At 41.5% G+C, this 21939-nt stretch overlaps 1 protein-coding gene across 2 annotated transcripts in view; it reads right to left on the minus strand.

The window, feature by feature from the left end:
• Positions 1 to 21939, minus strand: part of BMPR2 (bone morphogenetic protein receptor type 2) — a 217613-nt gene that overhangs the window by 26293 nt on the left and 169381 nt on the right. For both annotated transcript variants that reach the window (XM_077272082.1, XM_077272083.1), the window contains 3 exons: positions 12874 to 12984; positions 8028 to 8119; positions 7100 to 7330 (listed from right to left, as the gene is read on the minus strand). In XM_077272082.1, coding sequence (XP_077128197.1) covers positions 7100 to 7330; positions 8028 to 8119; positions 12874 to 12984 — 434 coding nt within the window. The remainder of the gene's footprint in view (positions 1 to 7099; positions 7331 to 8027; positions 8120 to 12873; positions 12985 to 21939) is intronic.

Genomic DNA, 21939 nt, shown 5'->3' on the forward strand with positions numbered 1-21939 from the left:
GGGAAATATACAATATTCCAAAAGAAAAACTGATGATAAAAGTCTCACTGTAATAATTTATTCTTTATTATTTGTTTTTTTATCAGCTGGTAAATAAGGAATTTAAACCAGTCAATGAAGATATTGTAGCCATAGCTTATCAATCTCATTACTGCTCCATCCTGTACAGAGTTGTAATAAGGCTCCAGCTGACAAGATTTGGGGTCTTTTACTGTTCTTCCATATTTGTTTCCTAATTTTTGCAGTTATCCAACCAACATTTGTGAGATTTTTTACATTAGACAGTTACATTAAAGAGTAACCGTCATTTTAATCTTTATTTAAATCAATTAAAAACTTTGTAATATGCTGTATCTTAGCAGAGAAATCTGCTTCTTTCTCCACCAAGACTGATCATTCATTCTCAAATTCATCATTATGACTTGATCATTCATTCTCATTTTCAGTAATGCAAAAATCCTTCTTCGTTGAATACATGAATTGAGACTTTTGGAGTGAATAATCAGTCCGAGTGGAGAAAGAAGCAGATTTCTCTGATAAGGTCTATTACAAAGTTGCATATCTTCATGTGTACTATTGATTTATGGGATATAAACTAAAATGACGGTTACTCTTTAAACACAGCTGATACATGCAGCTCAATTTGTGGGCAGTGTGCACCAGGCACTGCCTGTATGATCTCAGGTATGGTTGACTCTGAAATGCTGCAGAGTTTAAGAGGAAACTATGCTTTAATAGCTGCCGAGGTCCTAGACCGAGCTGGAGACTTGTCAGACAGGTGAGTCCCCGGCAACTTCTTGTGCCCACTGCCATAAATTGACAGGTCTCTACCATAATGCTCATATAGGCAGAGACATGTCAGTCACCTGCAATAGGTAGGGAGAGGCCGCCAGGGACCCGACTGTCTGACTAGTCTACAGCGCAGTCTTGGGCTCCGGCAGCTATTAAAGTATGTTTTTCTCTGAAAAATTGTTCCAAAGTCAAACATACCCGACTCAGATCCTACAGCCAGAGCATGGTACGTGCTACCCTGTATCAGTTGACAATTTCCCTGTAAGTTGTATGACATGTGGGTCTCCAGCATACCTAAAGATGATGCTATAGCGCGACTGTTATGTAACTGATGTGGAGCAAAAATGTTCAGAATCATATTCCACAGCGCCTTACAGACATTATCATCGCTGTCCCCGATGAGGCTCACAATCTACATTCCCTATCAGTATGTCTTTGGAAAGTGAGAGGAAACCGGAGGAAACCCATGCAAACATGGGGAGAACATACAAACTCCTTGCAGATGTTGTCCTTGGTGGAACTCAGAATATCTGCTTCCAACTGTATCTATAGGAACATCCATTGCCTTTGTATCTTGTTGCATCCTATTCCTTGTTTGTTCAAGGCAATGATTTCTTTCTTAATTGGTTGGACCACTTTCCTGACAACCCAAGAATATTTGTGAACTGGAAGCTATTTCCCATGAGAAATGGGCTAAATTTCCCAGGAAGCTGGTGTCTGGCAATGCACCATAATTGGAGCAGGTTATTTCAGCCAAAGTCATGTCACCAAACTTAGATATATACATTTTAAATAACAATAATAATATTCATATTAATTAATATCTAATAATTAGGGTCTGCTGCATACCATTGGTGCAACCTGAGCAGCCACACAAATACCCAAGACATGAGGGGGCCCAATTGTACGTCCAAAGCAGGTGGAATGGTGCATTATGATGAGATATGGAACTGCAATAAGCCCATATATTGTTCTTGCAGAGGCCCTCTTCTGTCTGTGGCCACCACTGTCCTGCTGTTAGTGAGAGGTGACCAGCAACCCTCTAGTAATGCAATAATAGCTAACCTGATGCTCTGCTACAGCTCGTTAGTAAATACCCAAATGCTCAGTTATAACTACAAGACTATGTACAGACAAAAAAAAACATGCAATGATGGTGTCTTCGAGCAGACACCTTACTACAAATATGTTTTCTCAGCACACTCATATTCCTAATTTTTCTGTATGTACAATTGAAGTGAGAACCGACCATGTGGGTTATAATGGATTACTACGATCAAATTAGATTTGTTATGGCAAAGGTTGAACTGTAAAAAATGTTATCTTTCTCAAAATGTTACCAAACAATATGAAAGGCCCCTATTTGTACGTTTTGCTGATATTGGCTAAACTCAGCAGCAGACTGGCACCATAGTATAAACAGAATATGTGCCAAATTCACTTGCTCTCAGTGTTTTCTCCTTATCTGTTCATTGCCTTTCAAAAGTCTAGGAACTCAGTGCTAGAATTGTGTAAACAGGAAATTAGTTTTTGGCTTTCACAAACACAAACCTGTAGTAAGACGCACGCACTACTTCTAACTGGCCACTAATAAATTGCCAACATCTGAAAAATGTAGCAGCTCCTTTATTAATAACATATATGAAGAGTAAGGGTATGTGCACACGTTGCGGATTTCCGCAGCGGATTTGGAAAATCCGCAGTGCAACACCACTGCGGTTTTCATTGCGGATTTTCACGCGGTTTCTTCTGCGGATTCCTCTGCGGGTTTTCAACTGCACTTTACTATTGGTGCAGGTTGAAAACCGCTGCGGAATCCGCAGAAAGAAGTGACATGCTACTTCTTTTTTCTGCAGCAAATCCGCGCTGAATTTTCCGCAGCATGTGCACTGCGGATTTTGATTTCCATAGGTTAACATTGTACTGTACACCGCATGGAAAACTGCTGCGGATCCGCAGCGTCAAATCCGCTGCGGATCCGCAGCAAAATCCGCAGCGTGTGCACATAGCCTTAAGGTGGCTCACAGAATCGATGAAAAACAAATATCTTTCGCGACTCCTACGTACACATCAGAGCTCTGCTTGGCTGACTATTCTTGTATTTTCAACAGGAAGAGAGTTTAAAAAAAAAAAAAGCTGCTTGGGAGTACCCAACTCCCCTTTAAAGAAATGGATCAGGTGTTGATACTCAAGCTGCCTGATTCCTGTCTTCCCTGACAAAATCGTATGGTAGCAGATCAGATGGGTGTCTGGTCCCACCAAAAATGGAAAGTTTAACCAAAGTAACCCTTAGTGACGGAGCTAATTTTGACCTTCATGACCAGGCCAAATATTTTAAATCTGACCAGTGTCACTTTATGAGCTAATAACTCCGGAACGCTTCAACGGATCCTACTGATTCAGAGAATGTTTCCCCCTTCAGTGAACACCGTAAGAAAAAAAAAAAACGAGCCAAAAAACAACGCTTTATTATCATACCGCTGAACAAAAAGTGGAATAACACGCGATCAACAAGACGGATATAAATAACCATGGTACCGCGGAAAACGTCATCTTGTCCCGCAAAAACGAGCCGCCATACAGCATCATAAGCAAAAAAATAAAAAAGTTATAGTCCTCAGAATAAAGCGATGCCAAAATAATTATTTAATCTATAAAATAGCTTTTATCGTATAAAAGCGCCAAAACATTAAAAAATGATATAAATGAGATATCGCTGTAATCGCACTGACCCGACGAATAAAACTGCTTTATCCATTTTACCAAACGTGGAACGGTATAAACGCCTCCCCCAAAAGAAATTCATGAATAGCTGGTTTTTGGTCATTCTGCCTCACAAAAATCGGAATAAAAAGTGATCAAAAACTGTCACGTGTCCAAAAATGTTACCAATAAAAACGTCAACTCGTCCTGCAAAAAACAAGACCTCACATGACTCTGTGGACTAAAATATGGAAAAATTATAGCTCTCAAAATGTGGAGACGCAAAAACTTTTTTGCTATAAAAAAGCGTCTTTTAGTGTCTGACAGCTGCCAATCATAAAAATCCGATATAAAAAACGCTATAAAAGTAAATCAAACCCCCCTTCATCACCCCCTTAGTTAGGGAAAAATAATAAAATTAAAAAAATGTATTTATTTCCATTTTCCCATTAGGATTAGGGCTAGGGTTAGGGCTAGGGTTAGGGCTAGGGTTAGGGCTAGGGTTGGAGCTAAAGTTAGGGTTAGGGTTGGGGCTAAAGTTAGGGTTAGGGTTGGGGCTAAAGTTAGGGTTAGGATTACATTTACAGTTGGGATTAGGGTTGGGATTAGAGTTAGGGGTGTGTCAGAGTTAAGGTTGTGGTTAGGGTTACAGTTGGAATTAGGGTTAGGGGTGTGTTTGGATTAGGGTTTCAGGTAGAATTGGGGAGTTTCCACTGTTCAGAAACATCAGGGGCTCTCCAAACACGACATGGCGTCCGATCTCAATTCCAGCCAATTCTGCGTTGAAAAAGTAAAACAGTGCTCCTTCCCTTCCGAGCTCTCCCGTGCGCCCAAACAGGGGTTTACCCCAACATATGGGGTATCAGCGTACTCGGGAAAAATTGGACAACAACTTTTGGGGTCCAAGTTCTCTTGCTATTTTTGAGAAAATAAAAATTTGGGGGGCTAAAAATCATTTTTGTGGTTAAAAAAGATGTTTTATTTTCATGGCTCTCTGCTGTAAACTGTAGTGAAACACTTTGGGGTTCAAAGATCTCACAACACATCTAGATGAGGTTCCTTGGGAGGTCTAGTTTCCAATATGGGGTCACTTGTGCGGGGTTTCTACTGTTTGGGTACATCAGGGGCTCTACAAATGCAACGTGACGCCTGCAGACCAATCCATCTAAGTCTGCATTCCAAATGTCGCTCCTTCCCTTCTGAGCTCTGCCATGCGCCCAAACAGTGGTTCCCCCCCACATATGGGGTATCAGCGTAGTCAGGACAAATTGGACAACAACTTTTGGGGTCCAATTTATCCTGTTACCCTTGTGAAAATACAAAACTGGGGGCTAAAAAATCATTTTTGTGAAAAAATAATAATTTTTATTTTCACGGCTCTGCGTTATAAACTGTAGTGAAACACTTGGGGGTTCAAAGCTCTCAAAACACATCTAGATAAGTTCCTTAGGGGGTCTACTTTCCAAAATGGTGTCACTTGTGGGGGGTTTTAATGTTTAGGCACATCAGGGGCTCTCCAAACGCGACATGGTGTCCCATCTCAATTCCAGTCAATTTTGCATTGAAAAGTCAAACGGCGCTCCTTCCCTTCCGAGCTCTGCCATGCGCCCAAACAGTGGTTTACCCCCACATATGGAGTATCAGCGTACTCAGGACAAATTGTACAACAAGTTTTGGGGTCCATTTTCTCCTGTTACCCTTGGTAAAATAAAACAAATTGGAGCTGAAATAAATTTTGTGTGAAAAAAAGTTAAATGTTCATTTTTATTTAAACATTCCAAAAATTCCTGTGAAACACCTGAAGGGTTAATAAACTTCTTGAATGTGGTTTTGAGCACCTTGAGGGGTGCAGTTTTTAGAATGGTGTCACACTTGGGTATTTTCTATCATATAGACCCCTCAAAATGACTTCAAATGAGATGTGGTCCCTAAAAAAAAACATATCTCTGTGATTTAAGGGCATAAAAATTCAAAGTTGGAAAATTGCGAAATTTTCAAAATTTTCGCCAAATTTCCATTTTTTTCCCAAATAAACGCAAGTTATATTGAATAAATTTTACCACTATCATGAAGTACAATGTCACGAGAAAACAATGTCAGAATCGCCAAGATCCGTTGAAGCGTTCCACAGTTATAACCTCATAAAGGGACAGTGGTCAGAATTGTAAAAATTGGCCCGGTCATTAACGTGCAAACCACCCTCGGGGCTTAAGGGGTTAACCTTTGTGCAGCATTATATGGGGCATATTTTAATATGGAGCATCTTATGGGGCTCATCGTGAACTGTATGGAGCATTATATGGGGATCCTGATTCAATATGGATATTCAAAAACACTTAACCTATTGATATCTCAATTAATTTTACTCTTATTTTTTAAGTTTTCCCAGTTTTTTGTGGCAAAATTAGGGAGGTTGGCTTATACTCGAGTATATACTGTACTTTTTTTCGCTCAAATTTTGCCTTAGCCATAATTTTTTTACTTTCACAACGGTAACAGGAGAAAATGGAGCTCAAAATGTGTTGTGCAATCTCTCTTGAATATGCCGATACCCCATATGTGAGGGAATGCTACTGTTTGGGCGCACGGTAGGGCTCAGAAGGGAAGGAGCGCCATTTGACTTTTTGAACGCAAAAAAGTCTGGAATCGAGAGTGGACGCCATGTGGCATTTGGAGAACCCCTGATGTGCCTAAACAGTAGAAACCCCCCACAAGGGATACCATTTTTGGAAATAACACCCCTCAACAATTTCACCAGGGATATAGTGAGGATTTTAACCCAAAGGTACTACAGCGCTGCAAGGCTGCAGTGCTAACCACTGCGCCACCGTGCCGCCCGTTTACATAGATATCATGAATAAGGCAGACTACATGGCAGCAGGTTTACTACTCCTCTAGTTATAATCTGCTCTGATAAAACTAGGATTTTATCAAAACTGCAGCAAGAAGATTAGTAAGTGACACTTTGCTGGAATCAGTGTCTCTGTCTCTACTTCATGCTGCTTTAATATTGGTTGGCAAAAACCTGGTGACAGATTCCCTTTAAATGTATTGCAGTATTTTTAGACAGTCAAAAGGGAATCTCTAAGTAGGTTTTTGTTACATAATCTGAGAGCAACACAATGTAGGTGCTGAGACCGATTGCAACAATATAGTCTGGTTTCCTCATATACTCCAAAGGCATACTGGTAGGGAATTTAGATTGTGAGCCCCAATGGGGACAGTGATGACAATATCTGTAAAGAGCTGTGGAATATGAATATGATGGCGCCTAATAAGGAATCATAATAAATAAAATAATAAATACCATAAAATCTGCACGTATTGGGACAGATTTAGCAAAACTATCTACCACTAAAACTGTCTTTGTTGTCTCTTGTATACCAATCACAGTGATACTCTTATTTTTCTATAGCAGTCTATGAAATTAAAGCTGCTCAGCAATTGTCTGATATGGAGAATAATGTCAGTCTATCTTATAGGCAGTCTGATAAAAGTGCCCCATTGTCTGCATGCAGCGAAGGTCACTGTAAAATCCAAGACCCCGGGCATATTACAAAGCTGGATATAAATAGAAAAATGATAAAGGCAAAACAAGTCTTACATTTGGGTAGTACTCCATTACTAGAAGGTATTCCAGGCGTCCATCTGAGGTCACTCTCTCATCAGCTACAATAAAATGGGCTATGTTATCATGTTCCAGCAAGGGAGTGCGGTAAATACTCCTTTCATTAATGAAGTTCTGACGGTTGTTGAAAGAGAAGACTTTCACTGCCACGGGACGTTCGTCTAATGATCCTTTGTACACTGAGCCATAGCGGCCACGGCCAATGAGCTGGAAGGACATTAAAGAGAAATTACTTGTCAGGACTTTTAGAGTGACTTGTCTGGTAATTCCCACTCTCAGCAATGTTTCTAGTGTGACTGACCAATAGGCTTTAAAGGATAAAGACATAAATTGAAATAGAAATGACTAGTACATTAACGTTAGCACCGCACACCGTACCTAGCAATTCAGAATGGTTTTCCAAACTGGTCATTGTCCTTGTATGAATGGGAAAGTAAACCATTTTATATACAAGTTCTTTTGCCTCATTAGTTGGCATGTTTCATACATTTTGGCTAAAAGTTACTAAGTAGAAGTAATAAATATAAAAACATATAGTTTCTACATGACTCGGTTACCCTGTTGCTCGTAGTAGAACACTTGTAACCTATAGACTCGATGGGTGATCACAAGGCGCCGCACCAAATATTAGAATGGGAGTCAAGAGTACCCTGTTCCTCCTCACCAGGGTCTCGCTTTCGAATGGAGCATCGGTTGAGTATCCACAATGGCTTTTCCATTCTAACCCTCAGAATTGACAAAAAAACTGAACGCTGTACTAGGCTGATTATACATTCATCACCGATCCTTTCAGCGCATGGCTTCTTGAGCTGATATGTATGGGGTTTCTGGACTTCTGTGACAATATATTTACTGAACCAGCAAAAGTAACTTTATTAGAGTAGAAAGGACAAAGATTTCTCACCTCCAGTAACTTCAGGTTGTCTAGGTCCAGGGATGGCTCTGAGGTTGCAGCTTCCATCATATTCATACTGTGAAGACCCTGTTTACGGTCTTCTAAAGAAATTAATTATAGTAGATAAGTCAGCAGATCGGGGCATCGGTCAAGGCCAAAAGTGTTGGCACACTTGAAATTGTTCCAACTTCCAGAAATAAAGTATTTCTCCCAGAAAATTATTACAATTACACGTTTTGTTACACACATGTTTATTTCATTTGTGTGCATTGGTACAACATGAAAAAACAGGCAAATTGGATATAATTTCACACAAAACCCCCCAAATGGTCCAGGCAAAATAGTTGGCACCTTTCCAAAATTGTGGGTAAACTACTTTGCTTCAAGAATGTGATGCTTGTTCAAACTCACCTGTGGCAAGTAACAGGTGTGGGCAATATGAAAATCACACCTGAAACCAGATAAAAAGGTGAGAATTTTACTCAAGCTTTGCTTTGTGTGTCTGTGTACTAACCATGGAGAACAGAAAGAGGAGAAAAGAACTGGCTGAGGATTCGAGAACCAAAATTGTTGAACAAAATCAACAAGCTCAAGGTTAGGGCTGCCACACATCCAGATAATTCCGGTACCGGAATAAATCGGTACCGGAGTTATCCGTGTCCGTGTGCCTGGGAACTCACGTAGGCCATACGTGCGGCACACGTGTGCCGCCCGTATGGCGAGTGGGTACCACACGGAGCGTGTGGTACCCACGCGTGTGGTACCCTGCATCGCGCTGAAGCCGCGATTCATATGTTCCCTGCAGCAGCGTTTGCTGCAGAGAAAATATGAAGAATAGTGTTTAAAATAAAGATCTATGTGTCCGCCGCCCTCCCACCCCGTGCGCCCCCCCACTGCTCTGAAAATACTTACCCGCCTCCCTCGCTGCTTCCTGCTCTGGCCGCGGCTTCTAGTGTATGCGGTCACGTGGGGCCGATCATTTACAGTCATGAATATGTGGCTCCACCTCCCATAGGGGCGGAGCCGACTATTCATGATTGTAAATGATCGGCCCCACGTGACCGCATACAGTGGAAGCCGCGGCCAGAGCAGGAAGGAGCAACAGCCAACGAGGGACCGGGTGAGTATTTTCAGGACAGCGGGGGGGCGCACAGGGGGTGGGGGGGCGGCGGACACATAGATCTTTATTTTAAACACTATTATTCATATTTTCTCTGCAGCAAACGCTGCTGCAGGAAACATATGAATCGCGGCTTCAGCACCAGTGGGGGGGACAGCGCTTACTGTAGCGCGGTCTCTGGCACGCCACACGGACCCCAGACGGAGAATGTCCGTGTGAGGTCCGTGTTTTACACGGACCCATTGACTCTATTGGGTCCGTGTAATCCGTGCGCTCCCACGAACACTGACATGTCTCCGTGTTTGGCACACGGAGACACGGTCCGCAAAAAATCAATGACATCTGAACAGATGCATTGATTTTTATGGGTCTACGTGTGTCAGTGTCTCCGGTACGTGAGGAAACTGTCACCTCACGTACCGGAGCCACTGACGTGTGAAACCGGCCTTATAAGTTCATCTCTAGAGATCTTGATGTTCCTTTGTCCACGATGCGCAACATAATCAAGAGGTTTACAATCCATGGCACTGTTGTCAATCTCCCTGGACATGGATGGAATAGAAAAATTGATAAAAGGTTGCAACGCCGGATAGGCCAGATAGTGTATAAGCAGCCTCAATTAGATTTCAAAGAAATTAAAGCTGTCCTGCAGGCTCTGGGTGCATCAGTGTCAGCACGAACTAACCGTCGACATTTGAATTAAATGAAAAGACTACAGCTTGCCAAAATGTACAAGAGTAAGACAAAATCCTTCTTGGAAAGTGCCTTTTTGGTAAAGCACATCATTCTACTGGTTACCAAAAACGGAATTAAGCCTACAAAGAAAAGAACACAATACCTACAGTCAAATATGGTGGAGGTTCAAAGATGTTTTGGGGTTGTTTTGCTGACTTTGGCACTGAGGGCCTTGACTGTTTGCAAGGTATCATGAAATCTGAAAATTACCAAAGGATTTTGGGTCACAATGTAGTGCCCAGTGTCAAAAAGCTGGGTTTGCGTCCTAGGTCATGGGTCTTTCAGCGGGACAATGACCCCAAACATACTTCAAGAAATACTCAGAAATGGATTGAAACAAAGTGCTGGAGAGTTCTGAAGTGGCCAGAAATGAGTCCTGATCTAAATACCATAGAACACCTGGGGAGAGAACTTAAAATTGCTGTTGAGAGAAGGCACCTTCAAATATGAGAGACCTGGAGCAGTTTGCAGAAGAAAAGTGGTCCAAAATTCCAGTTAAGATGTGTAAGAAGCTTATTGATGGTTATAGGAAGCGATTGATTGCAGTTATTTATTACAAAAGATGCGCAACAAAATGTTAAGTTGAGGGTGCCAACAATTTTGTCCAGATCATTTTTGGGGTTTTGCGTGAAGTTATGTCCAATTTGCCTCTTTTTCTCAGTTTTTTGTGTTGTTCCAATACACACAAAGGAAATAAACATGCGCATAACAAAACATGTGTAAAAGCAATCATTTTCTGGGAGAAATAAGTCATTTTCTGGAACAATTTCAAGGGTGTCAACACTTTCGGCTATGACTGTATATATAAAATATGCACAGTATGTACACAGACTTTTTACAACTGTATGACCCAGAACCTCTAAACAGTACAGTGAATACATTATAGTCGTTCCCTTAGGAGGCCATTCACACACATACAGTATACATATAGTATAGAAAAAATTGGAGTCCGGCTCAACAGGACTGGATTTTCTCCAATTTTTTCTATTTTCCTTGATGTGATGTAAGGGAGAGGCCGGTGTCTGAGCCCCAGGTGGATGAGCATTAGAGCAACTGAGTGAGCTGGAATCAAGTTTTTATAATACATATAGTATATAAAAAATAAAGCCCACCATATTAATTAGATGGTTCTGTCAGCAGCCTTTTCCTCCATCTCTCCCATAAATAGGAGTGCTTGTTTGACTGAGTGCTCCTGTGTTCTCTATAACAAAGCAGCTGTCAGACATGTTTGTTGGGGGAGAAACGGATCTGGCATGTCTGTCCGGGTTATACAGCCAGGGCTGCCTGCTACTCCTCCCCCAATGGTTTCTGTAATGCCAAACTCCTTCTTGCAGCTCCTTTCCCCCTCTCTGTGAATTTCCACTCCCCCCTCTCTTCCCAGCAAATGGTCAGTTTTATTGCTGGTCAGATAGCAGAGAGCTGAATGTGTTCCCTCCAAGAATCCTTTTGTCTGCTAGGCAGAATACTCAAAGCAAAAATTAAAAAAAACACAGTAATCCTAGAAACATGAAAATTAGATTTCCAGGATCTGGGCAATTAGGTCAGCATTTTGTGGCATTTAGGGCCATCGGAAACCTGGGAAATTAATTTCTGTCCACCAGTAAATCACAGACCTACCATGTTTGGACTCTAAATAACGGCAAAATCACAGGGGTAAAAATATCGTTGGCCTGTGAGCTTCCAAGCCAAAGATATGGAAAAAAAGAGTTTTGATAACTTTCCAAAATAGGTGTATCTGCCAGGAAACAGCCCACATGTGAGGTCAGCCCAAGTGGGTGTCCCTAAGTTTATGGCTGATTCATAAAACAGGAACGTCCATTTTGGGAGGTTATTCAGAGAGTCGGAGAGACAGCTGAAGACATGCTGGGGAGCTGAATAATTTCTCTGGGAACTCTTCTCCCCTTTATCGACACATCATACCTGTGACTGAAATTTAGAAAGTTTGTACCTTTATCCCTTTTATAACTGCTTGTACATATTTGTATTTGTCTCTTTTGCAATATCTTTTTTAATTTTTGTAAACACTGCCAATTTTTGTAAACACTGCTGATTTTTTCTGGAGTAAACGTATAAATTTGCTAGCTTTGTTCTTTTGGCTCTATGATCGAACCAACATGTACTCCGCGCAAATTCACGCTACCCGGGGTTTGTTTCTGACTCGATATAGGCTTGGTAACAGACCTGCTTTTATCTAAAGAGGAACTGGTGGCAGCATAGCATTCTGGTGTTATTGGGGGATCCTGGCAGTGACAGACCGGAGGTTTGTATATGAACTCCTGGCCTGGGACTGGGGATATATATACCGCCTCACTGCAGAGTGCCCCGATAACCAGCACGTGACAGGGCAGCCTCTCCGATGACTACTTATCCTAGGTGCAGTACCCTGACCGACTTGAGGGTAAGGGGGGCGCCAGAGAGCTGCAAGTGCAAATTCTTGACTAAAAGTAAAAGAGGTTTTCCTGACACATAGTGTGATCTGATTCTCTCGGACGAGGAGAAGGTGGGGAGACAAAAATTTCTCCATCTTCTCCTTTCGGTCAGTCCTTGGAAATTGGACTGCACTCAGATTATATTATTGATTAGTTTTACAATTAAACAAATATATATATTTGAATACCTAAATAAATGTTTATTTCAGGTCTGTATTGTCAGGGACAAGCTGTTTTGGGGACAAACTTGTTATGTATATGGTAAAACTATTACCTTACAGCACGGCTTTAGTCATAACAATGTGAAATGTGTGATAGGAACCAAACATGTAGCCTTGAGTATTCACGAAGGGAAGTTATGTGAAAAAAAGTGATGTGCTGTCTTTTCAATTCCTGTTTAATGAGTATTACTGCCTAAACAAGTTATTACTGATTCACTGGATTGGTGACTTGTTTAGGCTGAAATACCCTTCAACTCTTTAGCTGAAGTTCATGAATATTTTCCTAGCAATAAGCATATAAAAATAGAATGTACACGTTCATTCAGAGTAGAATATCCAGTGTTACATACCTCCAAATATTCGGTATATAAAGAAGAAGACTCCTATCAGTACAGCCAGGACTGATACAGAAATCAGAGCAATAATTACCGTCATGTCAGGATGCTCCCAGCCTGAGAGAGCTGTAAAAAAGACAAAGATACCTGTTATTCCACACTGTACACAAAGCAAAAAAACTCTAGCTCACTTTTGTGCAGATATGAATAGTGTCAAAACATAGAAAGTAACAGCATAAATAAATAATGCTTATGTAATCCGATTACTCTAAGCGTAGTTTTACCTTTGTAAAAAGCTTTACAGTTTACACATAAATATCTTTTATTTAGTGAGTTTACAATGACATGACGTATCGATACACATATACCTGACTGCAGAATTCGTCTAATCCTCAGCTCTGTGCTGCACTGCATTTGGGAAGGAACAAGTGATGAAAGCTTGCCCTCCAAGATTTGCTAAAAGGAATCGGTCACTAAGTCTTTAATTCTCTGAGAGCAGCATGATGTAGCGCCAGAGATCCTGATTACAGAGATGTATCACTTACTGGGCTGCTTGCTGAAATTTTGATGAAATCGTTTTGTCTGCTGCAGATCTGCCAGTTCTCTAAATGCTGAGCTCTGTATAACCCCGCCCACACTACTGATTGGAAGCTTTCTGTGTACACTGTGCATAGGCAAAAAGCTGCCAATCAGTGGTGGGTGTGGGGTTATACAGAACTCATGATTATGGAGGACTACATGGAAAGCGCTTTATTAGTCCTCTAGTGATCTGATGATAAAACTGATTTTATCAAGACTACAGTAAGCAACCCAGTAAGTGACACATCCCTGGAATCAGGGTCTCTGTCCACAAAAATCTGGTGACAGATACCCCTGAAACCATAATATAAATATATATTTCTAAGTGACCCTAAACTTTGGAACAGTAGTGTGTATGTATATATATATAGCATGTATATATATATATATATATATATATATATATATATATATATATATATATATATATATATATACACATGCTATATATATATACATACACACTACTGTTCCAAAGTTTAGGGTCACTTAGAAATGTCCTTATTTTTTAAAGAAAAGCAGTTTTTTCCAATGAAGCTAACATTAAAAGATTCAGAAATACAATCATAATAATAATAATAATCTTTATTTTTATATAGCGCTAACATATTCCGCAGCGCTTTACAGTTTGTACACATTATCATCGCTGTCCCCGATGGGGCTCACAATCTAAATTCCCTATCAGTATGTCTTTGGAATGTGGGAGGAAACCGGAGTGCCCGGAGGAAACCCACGCAAACACGGAGAGAACATACAAACTCTTTGCAGATGTTGTCCTGAGTGGGATTAGAACCCAGGACCCCAGCGCTGCAAGACTGCTGTGCTAACCACTGCGCCACCGTGCTGCCCAATCTATACATTGTTAATGTGGTAAATGACTATTCTAGCTGCAAACGTCTGGTTTGTAATGCAATACCTTCATAGGTGTATAGAGGCCCATTTCCAACAACCATCACTCCAGTGTTCTTATGGTACTTTGTGTTTGCTAACTGTGTAAGAAGGCTAATGGATGGTTAGAATATCCTTGAAAACCCTTGTGCAAGTATGTTAGCACAGCTGAAAACAGTTTGGCTGATTAGAGAACTTATAAACCTGACCTTCCTTTGAGCTAGTTGATAATCTGGAGCATTACATTTGTTGTCTATTCTTGCTCTTAGAAATGAAGGCTATTCCATGCGAGAAATTGCCAAGAAACTGAAGATTTCCTACAACGGTGTGTACTACTCCCTTCAGAGGAGAGCACAAACAGGCTCTAACCAGAGTAGAAAAATAAGTGGGAGGCCCCACTGCACAACTGAGCAACAAGACAAGCACATTAGAGTCTGTAGTTTGAGAAATCGACACCTTACAGGTCCTCAACTGGCAGCTTCATTAAATAGTACACGCAATGCGCCAGTGTCAACGTCTACAGTGAAGAGGCGACTCCGGGATGCTAGCCTTCAGGGCAGAGTGGCAAAGAAAAAGCCATATCTGAGACTGGCTAATAAAAGGAAAAGATTAATATGGGCAAAAGACCTCAGACATTGGACAGAGGAAGATTGGAAAAAAGTGTTATGGACAGACGAATCCAAGTTTGAGGTGTTTGGATCACACAGAAGAACATTTATGAGACACAGAACAACTGAAAAGATACTGGAAGAGTCCCTGACGCCATCTGTCAAGCATGGTGGAGGTAATGTGATGGTCTGCGGTTGCTTTGGTGCTGGTAAAGTGGGAGATTTGTACAAGGTAAAAGGGATTTTGAATAACGAAGGCTATCACTCCATTTTGCAACTCCATGCCATACCCTGTGGACAGCGCTTGATTGGAGCCAATTTCATCCTACAAAAGGACAATGACCCAAAGCACACCTCCAAATTATGCAAGGGAGGGGGAATTTCTGCAAGGGAAATATTTAGAGAAGAAGCAGGCAGCTGGTATACTATCTGTAATGGAGTGGCCAGTGCAGTCACCAGATCTCAACCCCATTGAGCTGTTGTGGGAGCAGCTTGACCGTATGGTGCAAAAAGTGCCCATCAAGCCAAACCAACTTGTGGGAGCGGCTTCTGGAAACATGGGGTGACATTTTCCCAGATTACCTCAGCAAATTAACTGCTAGAATGCCAAAGGTCTGCAGTGCTGTAATTGCTGCAAAGAGAGCATTCTTTGACGTAAGCAAAGTTTGAAGGAGAAAATTATTATTTCAAATAAAAATCTTTTTTTCGAACCTTGTCAATGTCTGGACTAGATTTTAAATTAATTTGGCAACTCATTTGATTAATAAAAGTGTGAGTTTTCATGGAAAACACAAAATTGTCTGTGTGACTCTAAACTTTGGAACCGTAGTATATATATATATATATATATATATATATATATATATATATATACAGTATATATATATACATATACAGTTGATATGTGATACTGTCATAGAAACAAAACTGACTCACAGAAGAAGCAGCCATGTGGCTCAAAGCAACCAGGACAGGCTGGGTCCCCAAGCAATAAGGGTCAACAGCCCTGCAGCCTTTTTTACCGGCTATGTTACTTTTCCCTTAATTCATCCAATAGGTACAGGAATTTACATCCCAAGAATGAGAAGGCAGTGCTGCAAACATCATCGTGACCCACAGCCATTGGTTGTAAACGGCTATGACCTACGGTATTTTATCAGCCAGAGCATTAGGGTATGTGTAAACGTTGCAGATTCCATTGCAGATTATTCTGCGCGGATTCTGCAGAATCTGCAAGTAAAACGCCTTTTACCTGCGGATTCCCAGCGGATTTACTGTGGATTTTGTGCAGCTTTTGTGCGGATTTCGCCTGCGGTTTTTACACCTGCAGATTCCTATTATGGAATAGGTGTAAAACGCTGCAGAATCCGCACAAAGAATTGACATGTTGAGGAAAATAAACTGCTGCTTTTCTGAGCATGTGCACTGCGGATTTGGTTGTCCACAGGTTTACATGGTACTGTACAACGCATGGAAAACTGCTGCAGATCCGCAGGGCCAAATTCGCTGCGGTTCCGCAGCCAAATCCGCAACGTGTGCATATACCCCTGTGGTTGAGCAGTGAAGTATTTTCCAAACATTTGGTCCCCAAAATTGCACTGTTTTGTTTATTTTTACTGCTCCAAATGAGTGTAAAATGTGAGCGGTCAGTAAATCAGTATGCAGTAAGTGCTTTTGAGTGGCCGCTGTCGACAATGAATTGAAATATATTTTACCCCATAGACATGGTGCAGTTTGGTTGTGCACAGCCATAATCCTACAGTGCCCAGTTGGTCATTCCTGCAACATGCCCTGAGCCTGTGGTCTAGAATATATTAGGAAGCAGCATTAGGGGAGCAATAACATTATTTCATAGTTATTTATTTAAAAAAAAAATCACAAAGCCAAAGTGTTCCTGGCTCCAGACTGTTTGGCTTTTCCCGTTTCCAGGGGCCCCAAATAATAACACAAAGAAAGCAGTCAGGAAGGAAATCTGTTAATGAGGATATTAGTGTGACATTATCTGCCAATCTGACATTGAAATACTACGCTATGACGCTGGCGTTGTAATATCTGCGGTTAGAATCAGTAAAAGTCTTATATTAAAATAAATCTGCAGTAAATATACATTCTTGACTTCTCCTCTGTCAAGTGTAAATTATGTGCAGTTTCTAAATTATGTTCTGTTTGTGGGTAAATTTGGAGACAGCCATTGCAGCTTCCATCTGGAATGGCCTCCAATTAGGGAAATAATATAACATCAGCCTTTTTCCCCACGTGCCGGTATAAAGCAGAGCACCATGTGTCGGGCTATCAACAAAGTGCACATCCTGTTCATGTACTTGTCAATAACTGAACACAATGACAGATTGAAAAGTGTTGGAAATCTTAATTAAAAGCTCCTCAAAGTTTTAGCAACACATCTGTAACAGGCACAAGGTAATGATAACAAAAGTCCTGAATGCACAAAAACTTTTTTTTCACATTTCACTAAAAACATTTTTCTTATAAATTGTCAGCCATGGCAAATTTGGCAAAGTTGTCTTTATCACATAGGAATCATGGTGTTCCCGCAGTGAAATCATACAAAAAGTATGTTACAGAAATAATTGAATGATTTACAAGGATGACCTATGTGCCATCCTCGTATCATTGTGCATTGAGAATTGTAGTAATCTGTCATGATTATAATCTCTCAAAGTGAAATAATGCCAATTTCTTCTTTCAGTGTTTAGTAAGGGCGCATCCACATAGTTACATTTCTGTGTTCTATACACAGATTCTCTGCCAAAACTTAGAGCAGATCCTATCAGAGAATTATCGGAAAACTGCTGTAGATTTCCTGAGAAATCTCCTTGAGTTTCCTAAATAATGCAGTATGGCTGGAATGTTTCAGTATCTGGACTGCCCCCTGCTGGAGGAAATCTTATATGATTCTTTGTGCAAAACGTGTTTGCAAATTTTTAAAGGGAATCTATCAGGAGGATTTCAACCCCAAATCTATTTATAATAACATGTAGTTCTTTCACCGACAAGTCCAGCTATATCTTTACATGGCCAATCCATTTCTCCAATAGTGAGAAATCAGCATTTGAATTGATATGCAAATGAGGCTAAAGGACTATGGTAGATCTGAAGCCTCTATGACTCCAGTTTTATTCCCCCACCAGAACCACCTTCTCCTGCTTGACTGGCAGCCTATATGCTGTATGACTTCAGGCAAAGGAGCTGTCAGTCAAGCAGGAAGGGACAGTACTGAGTGGGAAATAGAGATGGAGTCACAGAGGCTTCAGATCTACAGCCTCATTTGCATATAAATTTAAATGCCTATTTCTCATTAACAGTGGAATGGACTGGCCATGTAAAGGTGTTGCTGGATCACGGGGACATTTTGGCGGCCATTATTTTCACAGTAATGCTTGTCCAGACAGAGACGTATGTGTATGTATTATGTCCTAGCAAATGAGGAGGATGCAGAGGATTGGTGCAGACATAGTATAAGGAGCAGAGGGGATTGGTGCAGACACAGCATGATGACTGGGGGAACTCTACAACTTCCCTCGGGAACAGTAAAGCGTATCATATTGCATCGTAGTGCAGACACACGATGATGAGTGGGGGGGAATTAATGTGGACATATTATGAGGATTTGGGAGGACTTGTGTGAACACAGTATGAGGAGTGGGGGATTGTGCGGATACATTATAAGGAGCGGGGAGATTGGTGCAGATACACTATGAGGAGTGGGGGGATTAATGGGAACAGAGTATGAGGAATGGGGGTATTAGTGCAGACACAGAATGAGGAGTGGTGGGATTTGTATGGACACAGTATAAGGAGAAGAGGGATTGTGCGGACACATAAGGAGAGGGGAGATTGGTGCAGATACACTATGAGGAGTGGGAGGATTAATGGTAACAGAGTATGAGGAATGGGGGTATTAGTGCAGTGTGGACACAGTATGAGAGGTGGGGTTTGTGTGGACACAGTACAAGGAGAGGGGGGATTGTGCAGACATAAAAGGAGAGGAGATTGGTGCAGATACACTGTGAGGAGTGGGAGGATTAGTGGGAACAGTATGAGGAATGAGGGTATTAGTGCCATGCGGACACACTATGAGGAGTGGTGGGATTTGTGCGGACACAGTATAAGGAGAAGGGGGATTGGTTCAGACACACTATGAGGAGTAGGAGGATTAGTGCGGACACAATATCAGGAATGGGGTATTAGTGCAGGCACAGTATGAGGAGTAGTGAGGTTTGTGCAAACACAGTATAAGGAGTAGGGGATAGATACAGACAATACGAGGAATAGGGGGATTAGTGCAGACACAGTATCAGGAATGGGGGTATTAGTGCAGGCACAGTATGAGAAATGGGGGTATTAGTGCGGACACAGTATGAGGAATGGGGGTATTAGTGCAGACACAGTATGAGGAATGATAGGGTTTGTGCAGACACAGTATAAGGAGCAGGGAATAGATACAGACACTCTATGAGTAGAGGGATTAGTGCGGACACAGAATGAGGAGTGGGGGTGGCTGTGCTGATATAGTAAAAGGAACGCTGGTGTATTGGTGGTGACACATTATGAGGAGTGGGGGGAATTAGTACGGACACAGTGTAAGGAGTGGAGGGGATTATGCAAATACAGTATAACGAGTGGGGGCATAGATGCGGACACAGTATAAAAAGGAGGGGGATTGGTGTGGACATAGTATGAGAAGGGAGGGATTGGTGTGGACACAGTATGAGGACTTGGCATTGCTGTGGACACAGAATGAGTAGCCAGAGGGGAAGTGGTGTGAAAACAGTATGAGGAAGGATGGGGGGGATTGGTATGATAAGCTTGACATCAGCACATTTGTCCAACTTTAATCTGTATGGGGGTTTTAAGTGACCTATATCAGAACTATACAATGGGATATATACCACATATTCAAAGTCATACGCTGTTAGGTGCCAAATCGACATTTAGCTTTTGCTTCAGGGAACAGGAGATTCACCCTGCCCCTCGACAATAGTCCGCATATCTACTTTAATCTCCTTTCCCATACTTGCCCATAACTTGACATGGAATTGTTTTGGAATAAATTTCTCAGAATACAAAAAGTAGCCTTGAATGACCACAAGTAGATAATGTCTCAGAAAATATACTGTCCTTGGAGCTGATGAGAACATACAATACACGAGAAGTAATAAGTTCCATGAAATTGGTGTATTAGTGTGTTTTATACTGTGTTTTATACCGTGACTCACTCTTAAGAATACCGTATATCATTTCTCCTACAGGCATAATAAGGAATAACCACACAATACCCACACAAATTATGTGCAATCACGTATACTAACAGAATCATATCTCTACCAGTCTACCTCCGACATGCAGGAAAACAGGACCTGTATTCATTTCTTTTTTACTTATTCTTTTCTAATAAGAAAGTTATTGGATATGTTTGAATTCCATAAAAAAAGGTTTTTGACAAGTCTTCTCCATTGACTTCAACTTTCGCTACATCAAAAAAATGTATGGAAAAAGTTAAATGGGACTTGTAATATCGAAAGGTCTGTCCTTTAGGGGTTGATAAGGTAATATCTGGTCATTACAAGCAATCAATTGTGGCTGAAACTGTCTAGAAGGCTGTGTTCACATTAGGAACACTAAGAATATGCATAAGGCACCCATCGTATAGTTGCAATCAAAATTATTTACCTAGGCTACAAACTTTCTGCTGTTTGCAATAAACTAATGAAACAAGAATGATTTAAATATCTCAACACAACTAATATAATAATCGATTTATCTATATTCTACACAAAATGAGACTTATAATGACTACTGCAGTCTCAGAATTATTCACCTCAAGACAATGGTATTTAGTACTTAGTAGAGCATCTCTGGCTGTTATGACCTGCTGCTAGTGTGATGCATAGCCAGACCCCAGATTCTGATGAATCTCAGCTCATTCTTGATGGGCAATGGCCTCCAGTTCACTAAAATTCTTGGGTTGTCCAGATAATTTTCAAAAAGTGAACAGAAGAAGTCACTCCCTTTCACAAACAAGGAACATTATACAAAAAGATCCAATAGCATTGGATACTCCTGGAGACACAGTTGGAATCAGAGTTCACAAGTTCAAAGTTAAAAAGAACCTTGCCTACACTACATGACCATGGCTGAAAAAAAGCTGTCGTAGACTGCCACCTGATCCCAGAGGAGGCAGGTGCAAAACCCTCAAGTGACTGCAAGTTTTGGTGGCACTGAGGTTTCTGTTTGTACAGTAGGGTGCATACAAAAGATAGAAGGTATCTATCCCTGAACTCAAAGATATACACCTCTATTGACCCAAAAGCAATAGGGAGGTTGATTTCAAGATGCTCAGAACCACATAAACTAGCTTAAGAACTTTGGGGATTCTGCTCTTTAAAGCAAACAAAACTGGAATATTTAAAGGGAACCTGTCACCCCGTTTTTTCAGTATGAGATAAAAATACTGTTAAATAGGGCCTGAGCTGTGCATTACAACAGTGTATTTTGTGGACCCCGATTCCCCACCTATGCTTCCAAAATACGTTACCAAAGTAGCCGTTTTCGCCTGTCAATCAGGCTGGTCTGGTCAAAAGGGAGTGGTGTCTTCCCCCAGATCTTGCTTAGTTTTCCGTTGGTGGCGTAGTGGTTTGCGCATGCCCAAGGTCCCGAATCCACTGCACAGGGGAGTGAAAACAGCGCGATGTGCGTTATTTCCCTGTTGATCGGTGGGGGCGGCCATCTTCCTTTGGCCGCGCGTGCGCAGATGGAGCGCTCTGCTGCCCGCGGCTTCAGGAAAATGGCCACGGGATGCCGCGCGTGCGCAGATGGAGATCGCGGCGGCCATTTTCCTGAAGCCGAGATGCGAATTCTGCTTCAGGAAAATGGCCGCCGCGATCTCCATCTGCGCACGTGCGGCATCCCGTGGCCATTTTCCTGAAGCCGCGGGCAGCAGAGCGCTCCATCTGCGCACGCGCGGCCAAAGGAAGATGGCCGCCCC

This window comes from Ranitomeya variabilis, chromosome 7 (assembly GCF_051348905.1).
Source record: "Ranitomeya variabilis isolate aRanVar5 chromosome 7, aRanVar5.hap1, whole genome shotgun sequence".
In the NCBI taxonomy this organism is placed as follows: Eukaryota; Metazoa; Chordata; class Amphibia; order Anura; family Dendrobatidae; genus Ranitomeya; species Ranitomeya variabilis.